This window comes from Lissotriton vulgaris, chromosome 4_1 (genome assembly GCF_964263255.1).
Source record: "Lissotriton vulgaris chromosome 4_1, aLisVul1.2, whole genome shotgun sequence".
Lineage (NCBI taxonomy): Eukaryota > Metazoa > Chordata > Amphibia > Caudata > Salamandridae > Lissotriton > Lissotriton vulgaris.
The window spans coordinates 488,852,034-488,875,675 of record NC_141691.1 but is presented as its reverse complement, the minus strand read 5'-3'; the positions used below and the strand labels follow the sequence as shown (position 1 = coordinate 488,875,675).

Below are 23,642 nucleotides of genomic sequence, written 5' to 3'. Positions count from 1 at the left end.
AGGGAAGAGAGTTATTTTAATAGCTTGACATTATGACCTTAAATGGAACGAGGAGATCCAAAGTACAACATTTTTTTCCATTGATATCCCAAGTCTCCAACAAACTTTTTATTCTTTGAGATTCTGGGTGTACCAAACAAGAGAAGATCAAAAACAGATGGCTCTAAGTTTAATTGAGGAAAAAGAAATTATATTGCTTAGTAATAATAATTGCAACTATTGGAGTTCAGATTTGAGCTATCTAATTGGAAAGGGACATTGCCAACGAGGGACAATAAGGGCCTTTCAATCTCATAACACTGGCTTCAGTGAAATTTTTTTCATGCGTGTCAATCCCCACAAGCATGTTTGATGCTTTAGTTTTATGACTTAATAACATTTGTACATTCCCTCACATTCAAGGATTTGAAAACAATAAATAAGGACAGTGTAAGAAAAAGAATGCTGTGGGCCAGAGCTGCTTATAATGGTTTTGTGTCTTTTTTAAATTTATTTATTTTTACTTTGGATTCAAATAGCACTAAACGGTCACTACATTGCTTCCGGATTACAGGTTGGAAGCTTTCTATGACTTTCTGTTTGTCGAGTTACTAGGACATGCTGATCAGTCCTCTTTGATGCGATACTTAGGAAAAGGATTTTGTGAAGTAAACCTTTTTGTTCTCTTCATGGACCTTTCTATATAGCTTCCTATGATACCTAGGAGCTGTAAACAACAGCCTATAGCCCTCGGCTGCCAGGTTCTGGTCTGTCTAACTTTTTCATTTCAGTGAACTCAACATTGTACCACTTTAGTAGTGAGTGTACACTTTTTTAATTTCAGTTGATGGGAAAAGCTGATCATGCTCCAATTTCCAAGCAGCATGCGCAGCCATATCTGTTCCCTTCAGTTTTGGACATTTCTTGTTGGAAGAGAAGCTTTCATATCAGAACTGATTGTCTTGCTAGGTTTCAACTTTTAAATTTGAAACCTCAGTGGTCTGTAACATAATATACCTGAAGTGATTATATATGTTGTAATTGTTTGTGTGAAAGACTCGGTTGTTGTCCCCACTATATAAAAATGGAAATACATATATAAAAGTAGGAATGTTGAAACCGTCCAGAGAGTCGTCCTATTACTGAATTGTCTCTTGTCACTGCTTTCAGGTAGATTAGATTCAGTGCTGCCCAGTAAGGATTATTTAGAGGGCATTACACTTTTAAACCCCATGTTGTTCAATGCTTCGAGTAAATAGCAGAGAAGCAGGGGGAATTCCTGCACTTTGCCTTTCAGGGGAATTTCATAACATGACTGGGCAATTCGTGGTAGACATTTATGGACAGGACAATTGGGCCACAGTTGTGTAAGGCAGAATTGACAATACCTTGAACTCACTGTAGTAGGCCTAAACAAGCTAAGCCAGGATAATCTGACTAATCAATCGGATGAAGACTTCCCAGTCTCTTCTCATTGCTAGTCGTATTACAGCATTTTGAATAAGCTAAAGGCTCTGTCAATCATCTCTCATACATGGATGTCATTGGGGCTAGTCAGGGGTCGCAGCTGCGACCTCTTACTTACCCTTTGTTTTTCCTGGCACTTCCTTTGCGAATCCTGGCCTCAGAGGGGGCAAAAATATTTCTCCTCTGAGGCCAGGGGTCACAAAGGAAGTCCCAGGAGTATTAGAAGATCACAGCTACGACCACTGACTGCCCTTAAATGGCGTCCATGCTCTTATACCTAGTTCTGACCTTAACTTAGAATTTTCTAAAATGCTTTACTAAGAGTGAAATTGCTTCAAGATTAACTATTGCATACAAGGGGCTGTCTTACAGAGGGCCCGAGGGGTGCAATGAGCATGTGTGCCCCCTTTATGAGCCCCCAGGCCACTTTGGTATTACAGAAGATGCCGCAGACGCTTGTGAGGCTGCTTCTGCAATACAGATAGCGCAGGCGCACATGTAGCACCAGCGATATAATTAGCGGGCGTTCTCTAATTTGCGTGGGGGTGCAGCCCCATGCAAGTAAGGACTTCACTTTGCTTCTTCACCTGCGCCGTATTAAGGACACAAGTGCAGAGGCAAACATGCCTCTAAATGGTGCCCTGAAAGCATGCCACAAAATAGGATTGAGCTTTCGGTGCGCCTCCTTAAAAGCAACCCTCTGGAGGGTAGAAAGGTGGGTCACATTTACCCCCAGAGATCCCTTTGCTAGCGGGTGTAGTCACTCAATGCACCCACCTGCTAGGGCATCACTCAGCTTTCTTTAAATTGCAAGCGGGAAACACAGAGCAGATTTGAAGAAGTTGCTCCGTATTTCACTTGAATGTGCTGTACCACGGCTGCTATACCCGAGATGCTACACTATAAGGCTGCTCTGAGGGCAGCACATTCATGGTAATATGCCAAATTTTCCCTGTCTGTGCATTATGCACCTACCTATAGGGGCTCTGTGGGGAAACCGGAAAAGTGCGCCCTATATGTAATATGGCTCCAGTTCATCAATTTCAATCGTCTGCATGTTGTGAAACCTAAAAAAAATACTGTTTTAGCATTTCACTCCCTCTGTCCATGTAGCACCAAGGTAGCCTTAGAGATACCTATTGCAAAGCTCAGAAGAAATACTAGCATTGGATGTGCGTGAGCAGGGCCGGACTGGCCATAGCGGGCACCGGGCAATCCCCCGGTGCGCTGCATTGGAGGGGGCCGGTTTTAGACCCCTGGCGGCCGTTTTTGTTACAGGGCCGTTTTTGCAAAATCGTCCCTGTACCCCAAAATCGTCTGAAAACCAGCCCCGGAAAGAGCACCTCCAAAGCTCCTCTCACCCCCCATCCCCCCCCCCCCCCCCCCTGCCAAGTGGGGTGGGGCGGCCGGCCGAGCACTTTGCCAGGGCCGGTTGTGGTTCCCAGTCCGGCCCTCTACGTGAGCGGTTGTAACTTTAAAGGAAATATTTGATCATTTCATAACATAGATGCAACCTTTTGGTTTAGTTGACTCCACTTTACGAAGCACCATAAGGTCTTAAAGTAGGAGCTGCCATTATGTTTGCATCATAGTCAGCCTCCTTGGTCTCAACCCTTGGGAAACATTAAGAACGCCGTAGTCTAGAATGTGACAGTGCATCACAGGGAGAAACCTTAGTCTGGCTGGCTTTCCACATTTAGCAGAACTGCTAGAGTTACTGCCTCCCACCGCCCCGAATGAACTATGATTTATCTCCTCAGCAAAACAGAAACGACAAACACACATTCACAGTTGCAAAATGAAAAGCTGCAATCAGGTTACTGTCTAGCCTTTAGGGCGTGAAGTCCAATCTGCTGACAGGCGGTCAGGCGCCTGACGCCTGTAGCCATTCCTGCTGCATTGTCTCAGGGGTTTCCTCTCACACTAGCTTCTTATTTCCTCTCTTACAGGAACGCAAAGGACACTATTACCCTGACTGTGCTGCAGCCTCATCAGGTAGGTGCCGACTGCCAGAACACATGAGCAGATGCATGTCTCTCAGTACTATGGAGGGAATCCTATGTCTTATGTATGCAGCATGCGGTATGGTAAAAAACTGATGCACTTCCAGACCGTATGATAACACAAATAATATAATTAATAGTGTATGTTTTGTCTACAAACCTGCAACAATAGCAGTAAAAAGTGTAAAGTCTGCATTGCTTTGAAAAGGAAGCCTATAACTTATCTATGTGAAGAGGCACTGGATTTATGTGATTTTACCGCTACATCATTTTTCACACAGTTAAGTATATGCAACATAATCCATCATCTTCTGCATAATCTGCAGAGTTCAACAACAAAAACAATTGTTTCCAGCTTAAACAAATTAAAAGTTACTAAAGGTGCTGTCACAAGTGTTGGCGTGCAGTGGAAGGCCCTATGCAAAGGTTGACTGGTCACCTTTCTGTTGCTTAATTCTGTGTTTGTGCGTGCAAGTGGTATTAATGAGGTGAAACGTTTGCCCAGATACTCTTAGCATGTGTAAAAATTCCAAAGTAATGAATTACTGTAACACTAGATGTACCACTTATTGCAGAATAATTTCCTTTTTCTTCCCATATAATTGAGTAAATCCTGCCACATAATTTGGTACACCCGTGACGCATAATTCCAGGGACTCTGTCTTCGAGCATGTATCAATGGTGAGGTTTCTTGCGTCCTGAATGGTTAAGGTACATGAAGTAAACACTCGATGCAGGATACTCCTTGGAGTAGCTGCACCCAATATAAATAGCTTATCATATCATATCATATAACTACACCTGTAAGTCAGAGGCACGCTTTGTTGCGCTTTGCTCGTTGATAATGTATTGCATAGATGGCACTGTATCGCGTATATTATTAACTATAGGCTGTGGTGGGTTCTTTTGGAGGTAAAGGTGAGAGGTACCCCTTAACAACAGTCAAGGGAAGTAGGGTTAACCAACCAACAAAAAGGAGAGTTCCCTTGAACAGAACTAAATTGACTGGGCTAAACAATTAAAATCATAACAAGATACACGTATAATAGAGTAGAAATAGAGTTCGAATATACACCCAGTATAGCACGAGCTGTATGTCTTACTGTTTTCTGTCTTAGTGTCTCAATTTTGCTGGTCAACATTGAATGTCAACTTATTTTAATTGTTTACCTCATGTTTTAATTTGTGGTTGAGTGGTTCCATCTTTGTCCACTCTTTTAATGTTTTGTATTACCAATAAATTGTAGAATTCTTTTTATACGTGTATCTTGTTATGATTTTAATTGTTTAGCCCAGTCAATTTAGTTCTGTTCAAGGGAACTCTCCTTTTTGTTGGTGGGTTCTTTTGAAGCAGTGCGATTCTCAAACTTCGCATAGTCGACTGAAGACAATTTCACAACACTTTTGTTTGTCTCTGAGAGTACAAGGTATACTGGTGATAATGGATGGGACTGGGTTAAACTCATGGGGAAAGTGGGCATTTGTACAGGGCCCCCATCTTCCATGTGGCCCCTAGAAAAATGATTTGCCTCTGTCTATCACCTCTATTTCTCATCCTTAACCCCTTCCCTTTGTCTGTCTACCCCAGGCTCTGTCACTCTTCATCCCGTTTGACCTTAAGTGTCTTGGGCTTAAATCAAGACATATTTTGGCAGTTTTTTGTGTGACCCTCTACATTAACGTAAACATCAACTTAGTTTTTTATTTTTCAGGCTTACCGTAATTTGGCATAAAATGAGCAATTTGGCATACAATGAGCAATGCAATTCAAAGTTGTTCCGAGCTAGGGGCCCCAAATGCGTTTTGCGTGGGTCCTCAAAAATCCCCAAGATAACAGTTTTGGAATCTGTTTTATAGCATGGAAAGTTTGCAAAACTGAAAGGCTCGTGCAGGCAGCAGGAAAGTCTACATTTTAATAGCTTTGATGTGATTTGTCTTGCGTTTGGAGATATGTCTTTTCACTGTATGCAGAAAGGTCATCAGAACTGCAGGTAATTGGTTTCTTTAGAAACTGTTGATTACTGCAGTGATCTGATGTCTGACCTACCGGGGGCCCATGTTCATTATAATTGCCTTGTGTATGTAACACCGAATCTTACATATTCGGTGTAACACGGCATTTCTTACTTTGGAAGTCTTGCAATAGTTGATGTTTACGTTTATCACTTCTTCACCTCGATCCATGGTTTAACTAACGTGATTGCAGCTTCAGGATGTAAGAGGACAGGCAGACAACCAGTGTCTCTCAGAGTCAGCCAGGATCTGCATAAAACTTTGCTTTATTATAATGTTTAGGCTCAAATCCGCACTGCAGCTTGGTTTCATTGGTGTCCCACCCTCCATCTGTTTTTTACCTGTGTTGCCTCATCTCCCACCTAGTGGGGGGGGGGCTTTCTGCAAGGCCTCACATCATACTATGGCCAGCTCTAATGTTTTGAGGGTGCTTCTTTCTCTACACCTTTAATTGATGGGAACAGTGCCCAGATTGGAGCGCAGGTTCGCAGGTAAGACAGAGAGACAAACAGAAAACCTTCCCCACAACAACAATTTGAAGAAATAGGGCACACTACATACAGAAAGCTGTCTATGGATGCTTAAATAATTACTTGTAATTTTGCTCAACTCACTGGCTCATGGAAGAGAATTAAAGTGTGCTATATTGGGTTCTCCTTTCATACCCTTCTCTTCACCCATTCTAAAGATGGTCTCAGGGGTCATGATGGCAGCTGTGTTTACTTTCTCCAATCTCAACTCCTTGCCCTAACTCCTCAGCAGAAATCAGGAGGTTTCCAAGGGGTTTCCAAGGGGCTACATTTAAAGCAAAGGTTAAACCTTGTGATGTCATCAGGGGTTAAAGAATGTGTGATGTTGCTTCTGCTATCGCTGGTGCTTTGGTGAATCATCAACGTTTATGTACCAGATAGAAGTAAAAAGATGATTTCTGTTTAAAGCATTTGTATACATGTTAAGATATAAAATATTTCAATACTTAATCTCCTCTAGCCTATCTATTCGTTCCAGCAGCCAGTCGCATGTACTTGCCTCAACTACACTAAAGATCACATCTATTAATGTATTCTCCCAGAAATAAACTGGAGTAAATTGATGAATAGTTTTTGAATTCCTCCTGCATTTTTATGACTTCATTTTTGCTGGTTTTAGGACTCTGGGCACTTTACCATTGCTAGCCAGTGCTAAAGTGCATATCTTCTATGTCTAAATTGTATTGGTGGTTGATTTAGCCATGATTGGCATATTTGATTTACTAGTAAGTCCATAGTAAAGTGTACCAGGTGTGGCCAAGGCCTGTACATCAAATGCTACTAGTGGGCATGCAGCTCTGATTGTGCCTCAGACCTGCCACTGCAGTGTCTGTGTGTGCAGTTCTAAACTGCCATGTCAACCTGGCAAGTGCATTCACTTGCCAGGCCCAAACCTTCCCTGTTATTACATGTATGTCGCCCCTAAAGTAAGCCAAGCACCACCATGAGCAGGGGACAGTGTATTTAAAAGGTGGGACCTGTGCTGTTGTGTTTTACATATCCTATTAGGTAAATGCTGCTAATGTTGGTTTTCACTATTGCAAGGCTATCTCACCCATACAGTAACATTAGGATTGCCTTAAAATATCTTTTAAGTGTAATTTCCCATTGTATTTTTAAATTGTGAGTTCGGAGACTCCAAACTCCAAATCTCCATCTGTTCCCAATGGAAAATTACACTTAAAAGATATTCCAAGGCAATCCACATGTGGGCCTCTACTTGGATATGGTTCAAACCCCAGGCAACTAGAGACCCCATTTCTAAGAGTTTCTCTGAGAGCACAGAACTAATATCATTCACCAACAGTAATCACTGGACCAACCACTAACCTTGGGTTTTGGAGTGGCAGGCTGCTCTCTGTACAGCACTTTACTGCCTCATCAGGGGTAGTAAGCACTATATGAATGGATTCATAATATAATAGAACAACAAAAGGCCTCTTTTATCTACAAGATTGGAATCCTAACAGTATCCATTTTTAGGTCAAGCCTGAGCAGCGCTTCTGCTGCTCTGCGAGGCATGTTGTATTCAAGTGTATGAGCATACCATATGCCCAGCGCTTTTGGTTGGATGGTTGGCCTGCCTTTCAAAATACCTTTACTCTGGTTGGTCAATAGTGTCTATCTGTCTCGCCTTTGGGTGCTTGGTTCCCTTCCATGGAAAATCATGGATTGATCCTTTTAGTTGGCCCTCTATGGCCATCTGTTGCCTCCTCGCTTGCACCCCCTCCCTCCCATCATTGCTGCTGTCCTTCCTGTGCCACTGTTTGTTTTGAAAAGGCGTTTGCTTCCCTGCTTTTTGTTGGCCATCTATACATTTCAAGTGCCTTCAATACAGGGCATTTTGCTGCATTTCCTGTCTGCCAAGAGGTTCAGATTCCTGAGTGCAATCCTTCTGTGAGCGAAACTCTCCCAACATAGCACTACGCCATGAGGTCATCACGAAAGCTAATGGTTCAATTAAAATATAACCCTCCCTCGCAGAAGATAGATCCAAAACCACGGCCTCCTTTGTGTATGCATGTGTTGACAGTGCTTCAGATCTCCCAGACTTTAAAAAATAAAACAAAACATTCCACCATAAGGATGCTCTCAGATGCCGCAGCTGTATTGCGGGCTATAAATAACGTCTTGCTAAGAAAACAGCAGCTAGTCATGCATTCCTGCATTTTACCACTGAACGACATGCATCTAATTCATTAGTCTCTGAAAGATCATTACAACCAACCTCAAAATTTGGAACCCAGGCCTTAACCTGTGCAGTCAAGCCGCTCAGCCATACATCCAACATTAGCCCCGTGAAAGACTGGGTAAGTTACGAGAGACGTCTTGTAGACTGAAGCAATGTTGCATTTTATGATGAATGCTGTCTACTTTGTAGCTGTCTGTTTGCTTGCTTTTATTAATGTGTGAGTTGTGTTTAAAAGCCAGGATATACTTAACTGGCTGTAAATAATATAATGTTTTACAAGCCTGTTAGCCACATGCTTCCTTGTAAATAATGTTTGCACCACGCTGAGGTTCCGTGACAATCGTAAGTGGTGTTTTTGACTCGCACGAATATGGTCGAGTCTGGTATCTATGAACCGCAAATGACGAGTTTAGTAAGTGTGCGCAGTTTCCCTGTGCTAACTTAAACCGTTCGTTTGTTATGTGGGTTTTTCATCTGTACCCACGGGTTCCATCTTAGATACGGCATCCATTTTGTCTCTTGCCCTCAAGTAGCCAGCGAACGGACGCTGTCCGCTTCGCGACCCTGGGATCCCAAGATATTTTCGGAAGGCACATGTTCATTGTAAGTGTCTTTATGACGAGGGGGATGATACTGTAAGGCAGATGGCCCCGCTCGAGGCTCATCTTGCCGTACCGGTTTATTGTCTCAGCCGTGCATCTCATTAGGCACGTCCCTTTGATGCCTGTATCTCGTGTTTCCCGATACCTCCCCTTTTACACCCTTTTTCGATTTCCACACTGTCTCCGTCTTCCTCTGCACCTGTCTTTGTTCCTATTTCGATCTGTTTTACTGCCGATTGGAATGCACTAATGTTGGGAAGATGGGTTTTTACAGTTGGGAACCGCCAAATGTTTCCGCACTTATGTTCCGGACCTTATGTGTATCAAAGTGACCAAAGCGACCCCTCTGGGGGATAATGGTGGGAACCGGGTTGTAAACTTTTGTATACCATGTTGTCCTATGGGTAAAAACTGTATAAAAGGAGCGATCCACAGAACCAATTTGAAGCAGTCTCCCCAAGTTGCACGAGTTGTACTTGTTGTGATATCTGTGTTCCCTGCAGCAAATAAACCCTTGAATCTTTGACGCCGAAGGAAGTGTCCCGTGTCTCTGTCATTCGTACGCCGGAGCAGGTTACCCACGAAGGTTTCAGGTGTTGTGCCCTGGCACCGCTGGGTCTTAAAGAACCCAGTCCTTCAGTTGGCGCCCAACGTGGGGCTGCATCAGTGGTACCGGTCCAAGCCCGACGATCGTGAGGAACTTCGTGTGAAATCTCCGAGGGAAGGTGCACTCCGCTTCATCGATCCTGTTGTCGAAATAAGTGGCCCGAAGACTTTTCCCGCGAAGATTCCCGCCTCCTGACGGCTGCGACGGACTGCTGCCCTGACTGTAGACCTGTTTTGGCGCCTGGCGTAGACCTTGGTATAGCGAGACGATTGACGGGCCTTCCTGGAGACGCCATCGATCTTTGAGTTAAGTATTTGTGGGTCGCTCCCAGAGTTCTTGGTTGTTGACACTTTAGCGAGTGTTTTTTGTTGTTGACGCTGTGTAAGTGTTTTTGTCGGTGACACTTTGCTAGCGTACTTTGTTGTGTTGTTTGACGACTGCAGCCGCCAAAAACCAAGGGTTTTGTTCTTTGCTGGGACTTGGTAAATCCCGTAACCCTTGAAGTTTGTGAAACTCGGCTAGTGTGCAAGATGCCTGGTCGCAGTACTCTGTTTAGTTGTTTCAGACCTTGTGGTACGGATTCCCGACTGGAGGACTCGTGTCCGATACCTCCGGTTGGAACTCCCACGTATGAACTGTATAGCAAACATGGGCTAGGCCCGATTACTTTTAATGAATACTGGATCAAATATACGAAGAAAGATGGTGACCTTCGCTGGCCACCACATGGTAGCTTCGAGGCCCCGATCTTAGATAATCTAGAGGTTAAATTGTTCGCGAAAAAGTCAAGGCCGGCCATGTTTGATGCCTTTCGGTTGTGGCGTAAAGAAGCCCGACAGAAAGAAATCTGACAGACTAAACGAAATCAGCGAGATAGTGCTGGTACCATTGTAAAGAAAGCAGAGCAGTTCCAGCATGATAAGGGGGTTAGGGAAAAGGAAGTGTTTGACAGATTACAGCGTATGACTATAGATAAATGCTATCCTACTTTGCCTACGGAGTCGGATAAGAAGGATGAGGCAGTTGAGGATCCTTTAATGTCTTATCTTATGAAATCGCCACCTCCGTACGTATAGGGTACCACAGCCCCTGTGATTCCCCCTGTACCTGTTCCTGTACCTATTCTTCCTTTGCCTGTTCCTCAACCTGTACCCGTTCTTCCGACTGTTCCTGCTCCTTCGTCTGTTGCTATTCCTACTGCTCCTCCGCTTCCACATACTCCTGCTCACGCTACTGCTCCTGCGTTGTTAACCCCTGCTGTTGTTCCTGTTTCTACTCCTTCACTTGTTAGTCCTGTGTCCTATACTTCTCCCTCTACTCGTAGTCGTAATTCTCCTCTTGCGGCTAGCTTCTTTCATTCGCTCGGACCTGTTCTTGGGTCCGCTGGTTCAGATGGTCCTCAGAGACGTAGTCAGCTTCCTGGTAATAGGGAACGTGCTTCGCTATATAATATGGCGATGGGTTGGATGACGCACCCCCTTAGAAATCCACCCCGTGTTGTACTCGACACATTCTGTCAGTTCAATATACCAACCCAGAGATTTGTGTTCGAGGAAATGTGTAAGGTCCTTCGTGATCAGATATCGGCCGACGCACCTGACGAGGTGCTGACCGCGTTGTCTGATCTACAGCTTCAGTTTTCGGCTGGACTGATAGTGGATACTAACGTTCGACGTGCTGTTGAACGGTTGTTATCTTTTCGTCCCACTCCTATACCTCAAGCCTTGTTTGTTGAGGATGTCGAAAGACTGCCAGATGAGTCTGGTCAATTTCCTATGCGAGAAGTTCCACCGGTTTGGATACCAGCTGATCCAAATGCTCAACCCCCGGTATTGGCGCATTTCCAGAGAGTATGGATACATCTTCCATGGAAACGCTCGGAAGTGTTACAGGTGAAGCAATCTTTGCCTGATCCACGCAAAAATCCTACAGGGTATTACAAAGAATTATCGCAGCTCGTAGATGCTACGGTAATGAATCTTGCCGATATCGATATGTTGTTCGGCAATGTCGTACCGCAACCGGTATGGGCTAAGATTCGCCATGAAAACCATCCGAATGAATTAGGTGGTGCTTGGGCTGCCATTGTAGCGGCAGATGCCGGACAAGCGGCTGCTACTAAACCCGACCAGTTGATTATTGACCTTCCTCAAAGAATAATAACATTAATGAAAACTCTTATGCCAGCTATGAAGGTGAACTGGGACAAATTGTCAGCTTGTAAGCAAAAGAAGGACGAGAGTGTTTCCGACTACTTTACGAGGTTCGAGGAAGCATTTATTGACCATAGTGGTCAGGATATGAGCACTGAGGGTGGTCAAAGGTTGTTTGTGGATAAGTTTGTTTCGAACTTATTGCCCGATTTGAGCAATAAATTAAGGAATTCAGAAAGTGCATGGGCCGTTTCTACCTCAGCTCAGATATTGGCTACGGCACAATATTATGAGAACAGAGAGAAAGAAGAGAGCGACCGTGCTGATAAAAAGACGAAAGAGCTTAAAACTAAAGTGCTGCTTCAGCAAGCGTATCCTCCACGTTCGAATCAGAATACTTCGCAACAAAATAGATCGCAGCCGCAATCTAATAGATCACAATCTCGTAATGACTCCTCTTCCCAAAGATCCTCGTTGGGGTACAATCAATGTGCTTATTGTAGACAAGAGGGTCACATTAAATTCAATTGTCCTGTTTTAAATGAACGTAATAGTGGTAACTCATCCAGAGGAGGTCGTGGTGGTTCGCAGCAGGCTCCACGTGGTAGAGGTCGTGGTGCTCAGAACGATCGTTCAGATAACTCATCAAATTCCGATAATTGTTTCGATCAACGTGGATCGTCGCAAGGACGATCTGCGCAATACAATGTAGATGATTATTACGTTGATCAGGGAACTGACGACAGTAATTACTAGGACAGCCTTAGACAAGGAGAGGGAGTGGTATCAGTTCCGGTTGATCAGAGAGGGCCTTACGTCGCAGTTGCTACATCGGGCGTCGTTGAGCCTTTTCTGTTGGACACTGGTGCAGCGAAAAGTTCCATTAAGCATTAGAAACTCCCCGGCGCACCTTTGTCTGGCTTAACAAATGTTTCCGTTGGATTCTCTGGCGCCCCCGTTAGCAATCCAGTTTCGTGCCCTTTGCCCCTTAAAATTGGGCCTCGTGAACTCCAAGCTCCGTTGATTTTAACCACGGGTTGTGGTGAAAATCTTTTGGGCCTGGATTTGCTTAAACGTTTGTATGCGACTTTGTATTGTTCTCCTGCGGGTGTAAAGCTTACGTTGGGAGAGAGGGTTGTCTCTCCCATGTACTTGTCTCTCGATAAGCTTCCACCGGAATTGAGTTCTCTTCCTGCGTCTTTGTGGGCAACAGGTCCCAACGATGTGGGCCTACTTGATATCTCCCCATATGTTGTTCAGTTGAAATCTAATGTGCGATTGCCACGTATTCCCCAATATCGTATCTCCCTTGATGGTGAACGAGCACTGTTAGCGATCATCTATGATTTGATCGAGAAAGATGTTATTGAAGAGACTCGGGGAAACGTGTGCAATAGTCCTGTACTGCCCATTCTAAAACGTACTGATCCTTCGAAACCACCTGTTTATCGCTTTGTTATCGATTTACGGGAGGTGAATAAAATTGTGGTTCCTCAATTCCCTGTTGTGCCTGACATCACGGCGCTACTGACTCTGATTCCAGCTTCTGCATCGTGGTTTTCGGTGATTGACTTGAAGAATGCGTTTTTCAGCATCCCGATTGCCGAAGAGAGCAGAGACCTTTTCGGTTTCTCTCTCGGTGGACGCAGCTTCCGGTTCAAGCGCGCTCCTCAGGGCTACTGTGAAAGTCCATCGATTTACAGTCAAGCCTTGAAGGGTCAACTGGATGCGTTTAGGTTGCCGGCTGGTGCGGCTTTAATCCAATACGTCGATGACCTATTGGTGGCTGCGGATACTCAGGACATTTGCAAAATTGCTACGGTGTCGTTGCTGCAACATCTCTGCGAGTTACATCACAAGGTGTCACCTTCTAAACTACAATATTGTTGTCAAGAAGTAACCTATTTAGGTCACTTATTGTCAAAGGAGGGAAGGAGGTTGACCCCAGAGAGAATTGCAGCAATTGCACGCATGGCTGTGCCAACAACCCAAAGAGATGTGCGTGCCTTTCTAGGTATTACGTCGTACTGCAGGCAATGGATTCCGAATTTTTCATTGCTAGCGAAACCATTAGTGGCTCTTACGTGCAAGGATGTCTCGACTCCTTTACCATGGACGGAAGAATGTCAGAAAAGTTTTTCTGAACTGCGTGATTCATTATGTTCGGCTCCTGTGTTGGGTACTCCTGACTATAGCAAGCCGTTTACATTATATGTTCACGAGAGAGAAGGTTGTGCTTTGAGTGTCTTAACGCAACCTTTTGGTGGTAAGCAACGTCCATGTGCATATTTTTCCTCGACTTTGGACCCGGTAGCTAGAGCATTGCCGAGTTGTTTGAGAGCAACAGCGGCAGCCGCGGTCTCCATCCGACAATCAGCAGGATTGGTCATGGATAATATGCTTACGGTGATGGTCCCGCACGCAGTCGATACTCTCTTGAATCGTACGAAAACTCAGCACTTGACGAGTGCGAGGTTGTCTGGTTACGAGTTGACGCTGTTGGCAAGCCACATTCAAATAAAACGTTGTAATGTTCTGAACCCGGCAACTTTGTTACCAATTAGCACAGAGTCAGATGTAGTGGCAGAACATGATTGTTACTTGAGGACTGAAGAAGAAACAAAAGGTCGAGTGGACCTTAAAAACACCCCATTGAAAGATCCGGATGGTACACTGTATGTGGATGGGTCATGTTTTAAGTTGCCGAATGGCGATGTGACTACTGCTTATGCTGTTGTAACGTTGAATACTGTTGTTGAGACTGCAAGATTAAATCAGAATTCTGCCCAAGCTGCAGAGCTGATTGCTCTTACTAGAGCGTGTGTGTTAGCGAAAGGGAAACGTGTGAATGTGTTTACCGACAGCCAATATGCGTTTGGCGTCGCACATAGTTTTGGACGATTGTGGAGAGAGAGAGGTTTCTTGACGTCGCATGGTACGAAGATTCAGCATGGCTAGCTTGTGAATGATCTTTTGGATGCACTGACATTGCCTAAACAAGTAGCGATTGTTAAATGTAGTGCGCATTGTAAGGTGACGGATGATGTTGGTCGTGGTAATGCGTTTGCGGATGAGACTGCTAAGGAGACTGCCCGGAACCTTAGCACTCGAATGTATGTGACGAGTTCGGTTAGGTGGCCTACAGAATCGAGTATGTGTGAGGACACTATCGAGAGTGTGAAAGCAATTCAGAATGAGGCCACCGACACTGAAAAGACGAAGTGGAAAGAAAGTACGGGAAAGTTGGATGCGAATGGTTGTTGGATTGATTTGTCTGATCAGAAAAGATGGATGTTACCGGATGCGTATGTGCTGGCCGTTGTGACAATGGCGCATGGGTTAGCACATATTAGCTCAAAAGGTATTTGCAAATTGTTGTCCCCTGTGTGGAAGAATGATGGTATCACGAAATGTGCTGAACGTTTGGTGAAGAATTGTATGGTGTGTATGATGTACAATCCTGGCAAGGGAACCCCAACTCCTCCTGGCAGTTTTGCTCCTCCTGCATGCCCCTTTGAGGTGATTCAATTGGACTTCATCCATATGGAGCGATGCAATAACCTGAAATACGTTTTAGTTGTGGTTTGCGCATTCTCCCGATGGATTGAGGCTTATCCTCTCAAAGACAATACTGCTTTGTCTACTGCGAAAATCCTACTGAAGGAATACTTTCCTCGGTATGGAATGCCTAGAGTCGTGTGGTCAGATAACGGAAGTGAGTTTGTGGGTAGTGTGATGAAGAGTGTGTGTAAGGGCCTTGGAATTAATCAGAAATTCCACAGCGCCAATCATCCCCAGTCAGCTGGTTTGGTTGAAGGGTATAACGGCACCCTTAAACTAAAGCTAGCGAAGATTCAGGCTACGACTGGTCTTTCGTGGCCAGACGCTTTTAAGTCCCTATGAAATAGTGTTCGGTCGTCCTGCGAATGTGTGGGGGGTTCCTAGGCCAGGCATTTTCTGTGATCTTGAGTACCCAATGTTGATCGATTATCTACATGACTTGACTGCTAAACTGAGGTTAATTCACCAACAGGTTCACAAAGCATTGCCGACGCGGACGGAGGGTCCAGGCCACCAGCTCCAGCCCGGAGATTGGGTGGTGACGCGGAACTTTTCGCGCAAGAACAACTTGGACCCGAGGTTCACCGGACCCTATCAGGTCTTCTTTGCCACGAGAACTGCAGTTCGTCTTGAGGGGCGGAAGAATTGGGTGCACGCCACCCACACAAAGAAAGTCCCCATCCCGTTGCCAGCAGACTCGTGGGTGAGGAAAGGCATTGCATCAACTGAAACCGAAGGATTGCCGGCGTTTGTACCTTTTAGCGACGCACAACCTGTCGGAGAATCCTCAGTACAGCAGAGAGACACTGTTGAACAATTGTCAGAGAAGGACTCAAGACCAAAACATTCAGCTGATCAACAGGACGTTGTCCCTTCAACGGATCCTTTGTTCGACGAACAGACACGTCCTGGGAAAACTCGATACTTTTTGCGATCTAGCACTAAAGACTAATAAAAGATCCTGCTTTGCTGTATTGACAACTGCATTATCCCGTTTTCCGTGATCAGTTTTGAACATTCGTACCATTGTAATTATTTTGTACATATTCATTGAGCTTCGTTCCTTACACTTTTTGCTTTCACAGCTGAGAGATATTGTTTTGCATATATATATATATATTGTGCATTGAAGGCCGTAGGGCCGCGCGCGTACTTCCTTCTGGATAGTAGGTCTTGACGCTAGGTTAAAGGCCGTCGGTTCCTGGGAACTCCTAGGGATTGACTTTGCTACACAGAACGAAGTGCGTCAAGAAACGTTGCGGACGGTCGTAGGGAATGGCATTCTCGAAGTTGAAGGATTTGGAAGGAGCTCAGGCTCATAGATTCCAGCTGCAGCAACTCAGTCGTACCAAATGTTTTATATTCCAAATATTTGTATTGTTTTTGACTGCTTCTGCATTGTTGGCGGGTGGGGTGTATTACACGATGTCTTACTTCTTACCTACTGCTACACCTACTCCTACCCCTGACCCTAAACTTACCTCCACTGTTTCTCCTCATTCCTTTCATATGTTACCCGAACACGAACAGGCTAGACGTGTAGAATTCCGCAACAATTCCTTTATTCAGCTCCTTCATCAGCATCAGTTAGTGGTTAACACTACTAATTGTTGGGTGTGTGGGTTGATGCCACATACTACGGATAAGGGAATTCCATATTTGGTGTTACCGTATAGTTCCCAAGGGTCTGCTCGAGCATTTCAGACAATGTTTCGAAGCGCACTGGGTTTCCACCCCATTCGAGAACCACGTTCTCCCTACTCTGGTCCTACCTCGTATCAAAAACCTTTGTCGATAGCAATAGAGGATTTAGATAGCGATATCTATGATCCCTCGCTTATTCCTGAAGAAGAGGTACAAGCCTATAGGGTCCTAAGTAGAGGTGAATATAGTGTGTTCACCAGTGAAAAGCAGCTTAAAAGCTCGCCTCCGATATGGGTCGTACCCCACATTGGTAATTTTTGTCTCATGGGTCGTGGCCGAAGATCGCAAGCCCGACTTGGAGCGAGTGCTTGCACTGAAAATGACATTCTGCCGATGGTCTCGTCCCCTGTGTTTCTGGCTGCCAAGGGTACATACTTTATCTGTTATGATCGTGCATACGCATGGTTGCCCGCTGACTTCATGGGCTCATGTTTTATTGCAAATCTGTTGCCTCCGACGTTCACTGTAGATGCCGATTATCATAAGACTAGAGTTGTGCGAGGCGTAATTAGCGAAGAGGATACTGCCGGTCAAGAGGCAGGAGACTTTTTCAAGGGTTTCCTCCCGTTTTGGGGGCCTATGGTTAATAGTAGGAACCTGAGACAGTTGACTCGAGTGGTAGAATCGACCGCTAATATTACTGCCAGTGCCCTTGGTAATATCACCACTGAACTTCAGGCGGAGAGACTTATGACGTTACAGAACCGTATGGTTTTAGATGTTATCTTAGCAGATCGAGGTGGGGTATGTAAGGGGATCCATTCGAGCTGCTGCATTTTCATTCCAGATAACGCTCCAACTGTTTATCAAGCCATCTCGAGGTTGCATAAGATCTCCGAATCCATACACGTGGATGTAGGGGATTGGACGCTACTTGGGTGGTTTTGGGGCCTGATGTCGACTTGGGGTTGGAAGATTCTGATGATCATCGGAGTCGTTGTGGCGTTCCTGTTCACGTGTTGCCTTTGTGTGCAGTGCGGTCCTGCCTTATGTGGCCTCTGTGCTACAACGTGTATGAGACAGCCACCTGTTACCAAGGGGACTCGGTTGGACAGAGCTATGCTACAGCAACATCTCGATGGTCTGATGAATATCGAATATGATTCCGACTAGTGCTTGCCTACATGAGGGCAAAAGGAGCGTCTGAGGTTCCGTGACAATCGTAAGTGGTGTTTTTGACTCGCACGAATATGGTCGAGTCTGGTATCTATGAACCGCAAATGACGAGTTTAGTAAGTGTGCGCAGTTTCGCTGTGCTAACTTAAACCGTTCGTTTGTTATGTGGGTTTTTCATCTGTACCCACGGGTTCCATCTTAGATACGGCATCCATTTTGTCTCTTGCCCTCAAGTAGCCAGCGAACGGACGCTGTCCGCTTCGCGACCCTGGGACTCCCAAGATATTTTCGGAAGGCACATGTTCATTGTAAGTGTCTTTATGACGAGGGGGATGATACTGTAAGGCAGATGGCCCCGCTCGAGGCTCATCTTGCCGTACCGGTTTATTGTCTCAGCCGTGCATCTCATTAGGCACGTCCCTTTGATGCCTGTATCTCGTGTTTCCCGATACCTCCCCTTTTACACCCTTTTTCGATTTCCACACTGTCTCCGTCTTCCTCTGCACCTGTCTTTGTGTAGAAAAAGGTAGGGCTATGACCTTTTTCAAGATTTGCCCGGCGCTAACCGCCCTTGTACCATTCAAGTTTACCAAGCAATGAGGCAGGCGCCGGAGACCAGAAGGCAGGAAACAGAAGTTTATTCCGACGGAGCAGAACACATCAGATCAGACAACAAGGTATCGTCTCGAGGTGCTCTAACAGCCACTCAGAAGCCTGGCCTCTTATACCCTGGTTTATGGCATGTGACCTTCCTTTAATACAATCACAACTTTGTAAGGCATGGGAAAAGACATCCCCGTAATCCTCGTGTTAATCCCACCCCCATATACATTCACAATGGAGGTCCTCAACCTGCTGATAAGAGAGAGGGTCATCACGCAGCTGAGTGTTTCGTCGAGTCTTAGGATGTGTGCGCCTGATTATGTCACAGGGGGGTGGGGAGGCCTGGATCAATAGAGGGTCCTTTGAAGGAGAGTGACCTCATACAATAAGGGCAGTAAATGGTATCTCTCGGCTTAGGCAATGGCCTCGGACCTGTGTGGACAGTCGGACACGGGGTGAGGGGCCATCAATGGAGAGGTATTCATGCTGCGTGGACAATCCAGTGCAGGAGGGAGGTTTATCAACAGAGGGGCATTCATGGCAGGGGAGGAGGTGTTGGTCAGGCGCTGGCGTGACTCCCAAGGACAGGGTCATGCAGAAGGGTCGTGCTCAGAAGGAGAAGGGAGGGGGAGCCAGGGTGCGCGGAGGATGCCTGCTGGGTCAGAGGGGACGTGCTGGCGATCGATCGTGGACAGGGAGACCATGATGCTAAAAATGGCGATCGTGCACGTTGTCCATGGGTGACAAGCTGGCGCAGATAATGTTCAGTTCACAAACTAAATTTCCACAGTCCTCCCTTTTAACATATCTCGCCAACTTGTCAGTTTGGATTTATCCCCATAAGGCCATGTACTTCTATTTCATAGAGGGGACTCATGTGCTCATTTCGGAAGTCCAAAGTCTTTGGGCACATACAGCTAGAAACAAGGCCGAGCAAAGGTGGCAGACATTGGATACCTAAGCAACACCCACATAATATCACAACAGGTACCAGTACGAAGGAAAACAACTTCCAACCCCAATTTTTCAAAGTGTCCCAAAACCAGTTCCCAAGCGACCATCCTTCCTGCTCTTGGTGAACCTCTGAGGACAGTCTGTGGAGGTGTTCAATGGCTTTGTAGACTGAAGGCGAGTTGTCAGGCACGTAGGTGCAGCAGCTGGATCCGATGATGCGGCATGCTCCTCCTCGGTCGGCTAGGACCACGTCTAGGACGAGTCGATTTTGAAGAGTCACAAGGCGGACCGCCTGAAGTTCCGCAGTGTTGTTGGCGAGGATGCCAGCCGTGATGTTGATCGTTGTTTCTACGGCCTGGGTCAGGTGTCGGATAGCACGGCTGTTTGCCATTGGACCCCACAGAGGAACAAGTCCCTTTGCTGCATCCAGGAACTGTGCTCCGGTGGAGTCGGCTTGTCCAAGGTCGTCTGCCCGCCTCTGCCGGTGGTGGTTGGCAGGGGCTACATATGTGGGTGGAAGAACGAAGGCAATATAACAGGTGCCCTTCCATCCTCTCGGGAGCCAGGTGTAAGCCTTGGTGCCACACACAAAGTACATATTCGGTGAGGCAACAAAAGAAGGGGGTTCAGCTGAGTCCAATGTTCTGGTGACTCGGCAGGCGCTGTAACCCACCAGCTGCGTTCCCTGGCCTTCTAGGCACACAAGGCCAGTGACATTGATCATGGACAGAGCCACAGTCAGGGTGGCGGTAGTTTGTTTCTGCAGATGAGAGAAGGTGGTTCTGGCTGGATTGTGGAGCACCTGTACTTCGACTCGTTCTTTTGCTGGAATGTCTTTGATGAAGGCGGTGCCTGTGAGCGCAGGACACAGGGCAGCTGGAGTCTTTCCTGTTTTGTTCAGCCAGAACCCAGAGTAGAAGTGTGACACTGTCCGGCTGGAGGTAGCGTTGTCCCTGTGGCTTTCTTGCATGAGGATCAACCAGGCGAGGCAAGAGCCGTGAACTGAGAAGGGTGAAGGGATGAAGGGGATGGAGTGTCCAGTGGCATGCGGGAGCAACCCACAGATCCAACAGTTCGTAGCATTGGCAGCAAGGTTATGCTGGTGCAACAGTTGCACGAAGGAATTGTTCCAGAATTCCCTGCGCCTTTCTCGGAGCTGAGGCGACAGAGAGATTAGGTGATGCTCTTTCAGGGGTGTTGGCTGTGCAGTAGGTAGCAAGGTCTCATGAGCCGGTGTGCTCTCCTCCAGGATCCAGAAGGAGGTCATGAGTAGGAGGCAGAAGAGGAAGACAATGAAGAGTACAATTGTCTTTGATTTGTGTAGGTTGTCAGTCTTTGGATTTCTATACTGGGTATTTCCCGTTGCTTCCATCATCTTCTTATCTGGCGCTTCCGTCATCTTCTTATTTGGCGCTTCCATCACCTTCAAGGGGCTCGGTAGTGGGCAGAACCACAGACCTCGTTTAACTTCTCTCCCGGCAACCCTTGATTGTGTGTAGGTCACCGTTCTGAGATTTTATCTTAGTCCGTGGCCTACTTAGCCGAGACTCCCTCCTTTCGACGCAGGAAATACCCTTCTCTGGATGGCACAGTAGGATCAGAGAATTTTGCAAGTTCGAGTGCCCCAGTATCTGGATAACAGTCCAATATCGGTCGATCTTTGTTCAGGAGCTCTTCTTGGGTGCTGACGTTTTCTGTCGTGGCCAGGTTTTCAGGGACCTTCCGACAATGATGCGCGTGCAGCCAGTGCTTCTTCCCCTCCACTCGGAGTGCCGTTCGGGTGGTGATCAGCACTTGCCAGGGGCCCGTCCACCGAGGTTCCAGACTCTTGGTTCGCTGGAAATTTTGTATCAATACGAAATTTCCCGGTTGGATGTCGTGACCGGGGCCCCTGGAAGCATCGGGGATGGCCTGCTGCACCTGTTGATGAATGACAGACAACGTTTTAGTCAATTTGCACAAATAATCAGATAGTAGGACGTCTGGGACGTCGTGAATGGAGGTCGGTTTGGGAGCAGTCCAGAGATTCATAGGCCGCCCAAACACGACCTTGTAGGGGGTCAAATGGTGCTTGGTGGGAGTGGAGCGCATTGATAACAAAGCCAGTGGGAGGGCATCCGGCCAGTTAAGTCCAGTGGTGGCCACTATTTTTGCCAGTTTCAGCTTGAGTGTGGCATTGTGGCGTTCCACTAGACCAGCGGATTGGGGGTGGAAGACCGCATGGAATCGTTGCTTCACCCCCAACCCTTTCAGGATTAGCTGGACAACCTCAGCTATGAAGTGGGGGCCATTGTCGCTCCATAAAATTCGGCAAAGGCCATAGCGAGGGAAGAATTCCTTCAGTAGTACTTTGGCAGTAGTCATGGCAGTGTTGTCACGGGTTGGATAGGCTTCTACCCATTTGCTGAAGGCACATACGATGACTAGTACATACTTCAGGTTTTGGCATCTCTCTAGTTGGATGTAATCCATCTGAAGGACCTCAAAGGGGTTATTGGGGGTCCCGAACCCTCCCCGGGGCACTACAGTCCCTTTCCCGGGGTTGTGTTGCAGGCAGATAAGGCACTGCTGAACTAGGCGTCTGGCTGAGTCAGGGATTTTGTCGTTATGCCAGACTTTGGAAATGAGTTCAATCATGGGTGCAGATCCTATGTGTGCGGGGGAGTGAGCCATGGTCAGTATGGGAATCAGATATGAGTCGGGCAGCATCCATTTGCTTGCATCCTTCGTTCGCCAACAGCCTTCCTCATCCTTCAAACCCACCCCTGCCCACTTAGTCAGCTCGTGAGGGGTGCTGGCCGATTGTATGTCTCTGATCATTGTCCTTGTGTCACTCCATGTTTCTGCTTGTGACCTGGTCACGTACATGCGTGTCACCGACCTATTCTCGGCTGTGGTTCGTGCAGTAATGCCAGCCAATGCATTCCCTTGTCCAACTAAGTCTGTCACCCTTTTGTGTGCCTGACATTTTATCACCGCTAATCGTTTGGGGAGGAGAACTGCTTCAATCAGGGCGGAGACTAAATCTCCGTGGAGGATCGGGGTGCCGTGGGACGTCAGGAATCCCCTCTCCCTCCACAGGAGCCCAAAATGGTGGACCACTCCGAAGGCATACTGGCTGTCCGTATATACGTTCGTGGTGGTCCCTGCGGCTATGATGCATGCTCGAGTGAGGGCTATCAGCTCTGCTGCTTGGGCAGATCGTTGTGTGATGCAGGCTGTCTCAACTACTGTTCGGGCTGTCGTTACTGCATAGGCAGCTGAAGTGGTGCCATCTGGGAGTTTGATGCAAGAGCCGTCTACCCATAGCTCTCCATCGGGGTCAGGGAAAGCAGTGTCTCGGAGGTCAATCCTACTCCTAGTTTGTTCGTCCGTGAGGGTCACACAGTCGTGGATGGGAGGAATGTCAGGGTCATTTTCAGGCAGGGGTAACAATGTGGCAGGATTCAAAGTCGTGCATCTTTTTAGGGTGATGTGGGGTGCAAGTAGCGTCAGTTCATACCCTGTCAGTCGTGCGCTAGTCAGGTGCTGGGTTTTGGTCTGGTTCAAGAGGGTGTCAACTGCATGGGGTACTAGCACTGTGAGAGTGTTGGAAAGTACAATTCCCTCGCTCTGACGGATAGAGACAGCAGCGGCGGCTACTGCTCGAAGGCAGGCAGGCAAAGCTCTGGCTACAGGATCAAGAGTGGCAGAGAAGTAGGCACAAGGGCGCTGCTTAAGACCAATTGATTGAGTTAGAACAGACAATGCGCATCCCTCCCTTTCGTGGGTGAAGAGGGAGAAGGGTTTGGAGTAATCCGGCGTTCCAAGGACGGGCGCTGAGCAGAGTGCATCCCGTAATTCCTTAAAGGAGGCTTGACACTCAGCGGTCCAAGGAAACGGGGAGGGGGCATCCTTGGTCAGTAGGGCAAGTAATGGTTTCACAATGAGGCTGTAATTAGGCAACCACTGTCTGCAAAAAGATGTCAGGCCAACCAAAGAGCGAACCTGCTTTTGTGTTTTCGGGATGGGGGTAGCTAGGATGGTTTGGATTCGGTCGGGTGTAAGTTTTCTCCCTTCTTTGGACAGAAGATGGCCTAGGTAAGTCACCTGTGGCTGGCAGAACTGTAACTTCTTTTTGGAGACTTTATGACCGTTTTCTGCAAGAAAGTGCAGGAGT

The 23,642-nt window shown here is 46.7% G+C and overlaps 1 protein-coding gene across 1 annotated transcript in view; it reads left to right on the top strand.

Moving 5' to 3' along the window:
* FRMPD3 (FERM and PDZ domain containing 3) overlaps nucleotides 1-23,642 on the top strand; it is a 786,479-nt gene that overhangs the window by 41,741 nt on the left and 721,096 nt on the right. The window contains exon 3 of the mRNA XM_086964646.1: nucleotides 3,396-3,441. Coding sequence (XP_086820772.1) covers nucleotides 3,396-3,441 — 46 coding nt within the window. The remainder of the gene's footprint in view (nucleotides 1-3,395; nucleotides 3,442-23,642) is intronic.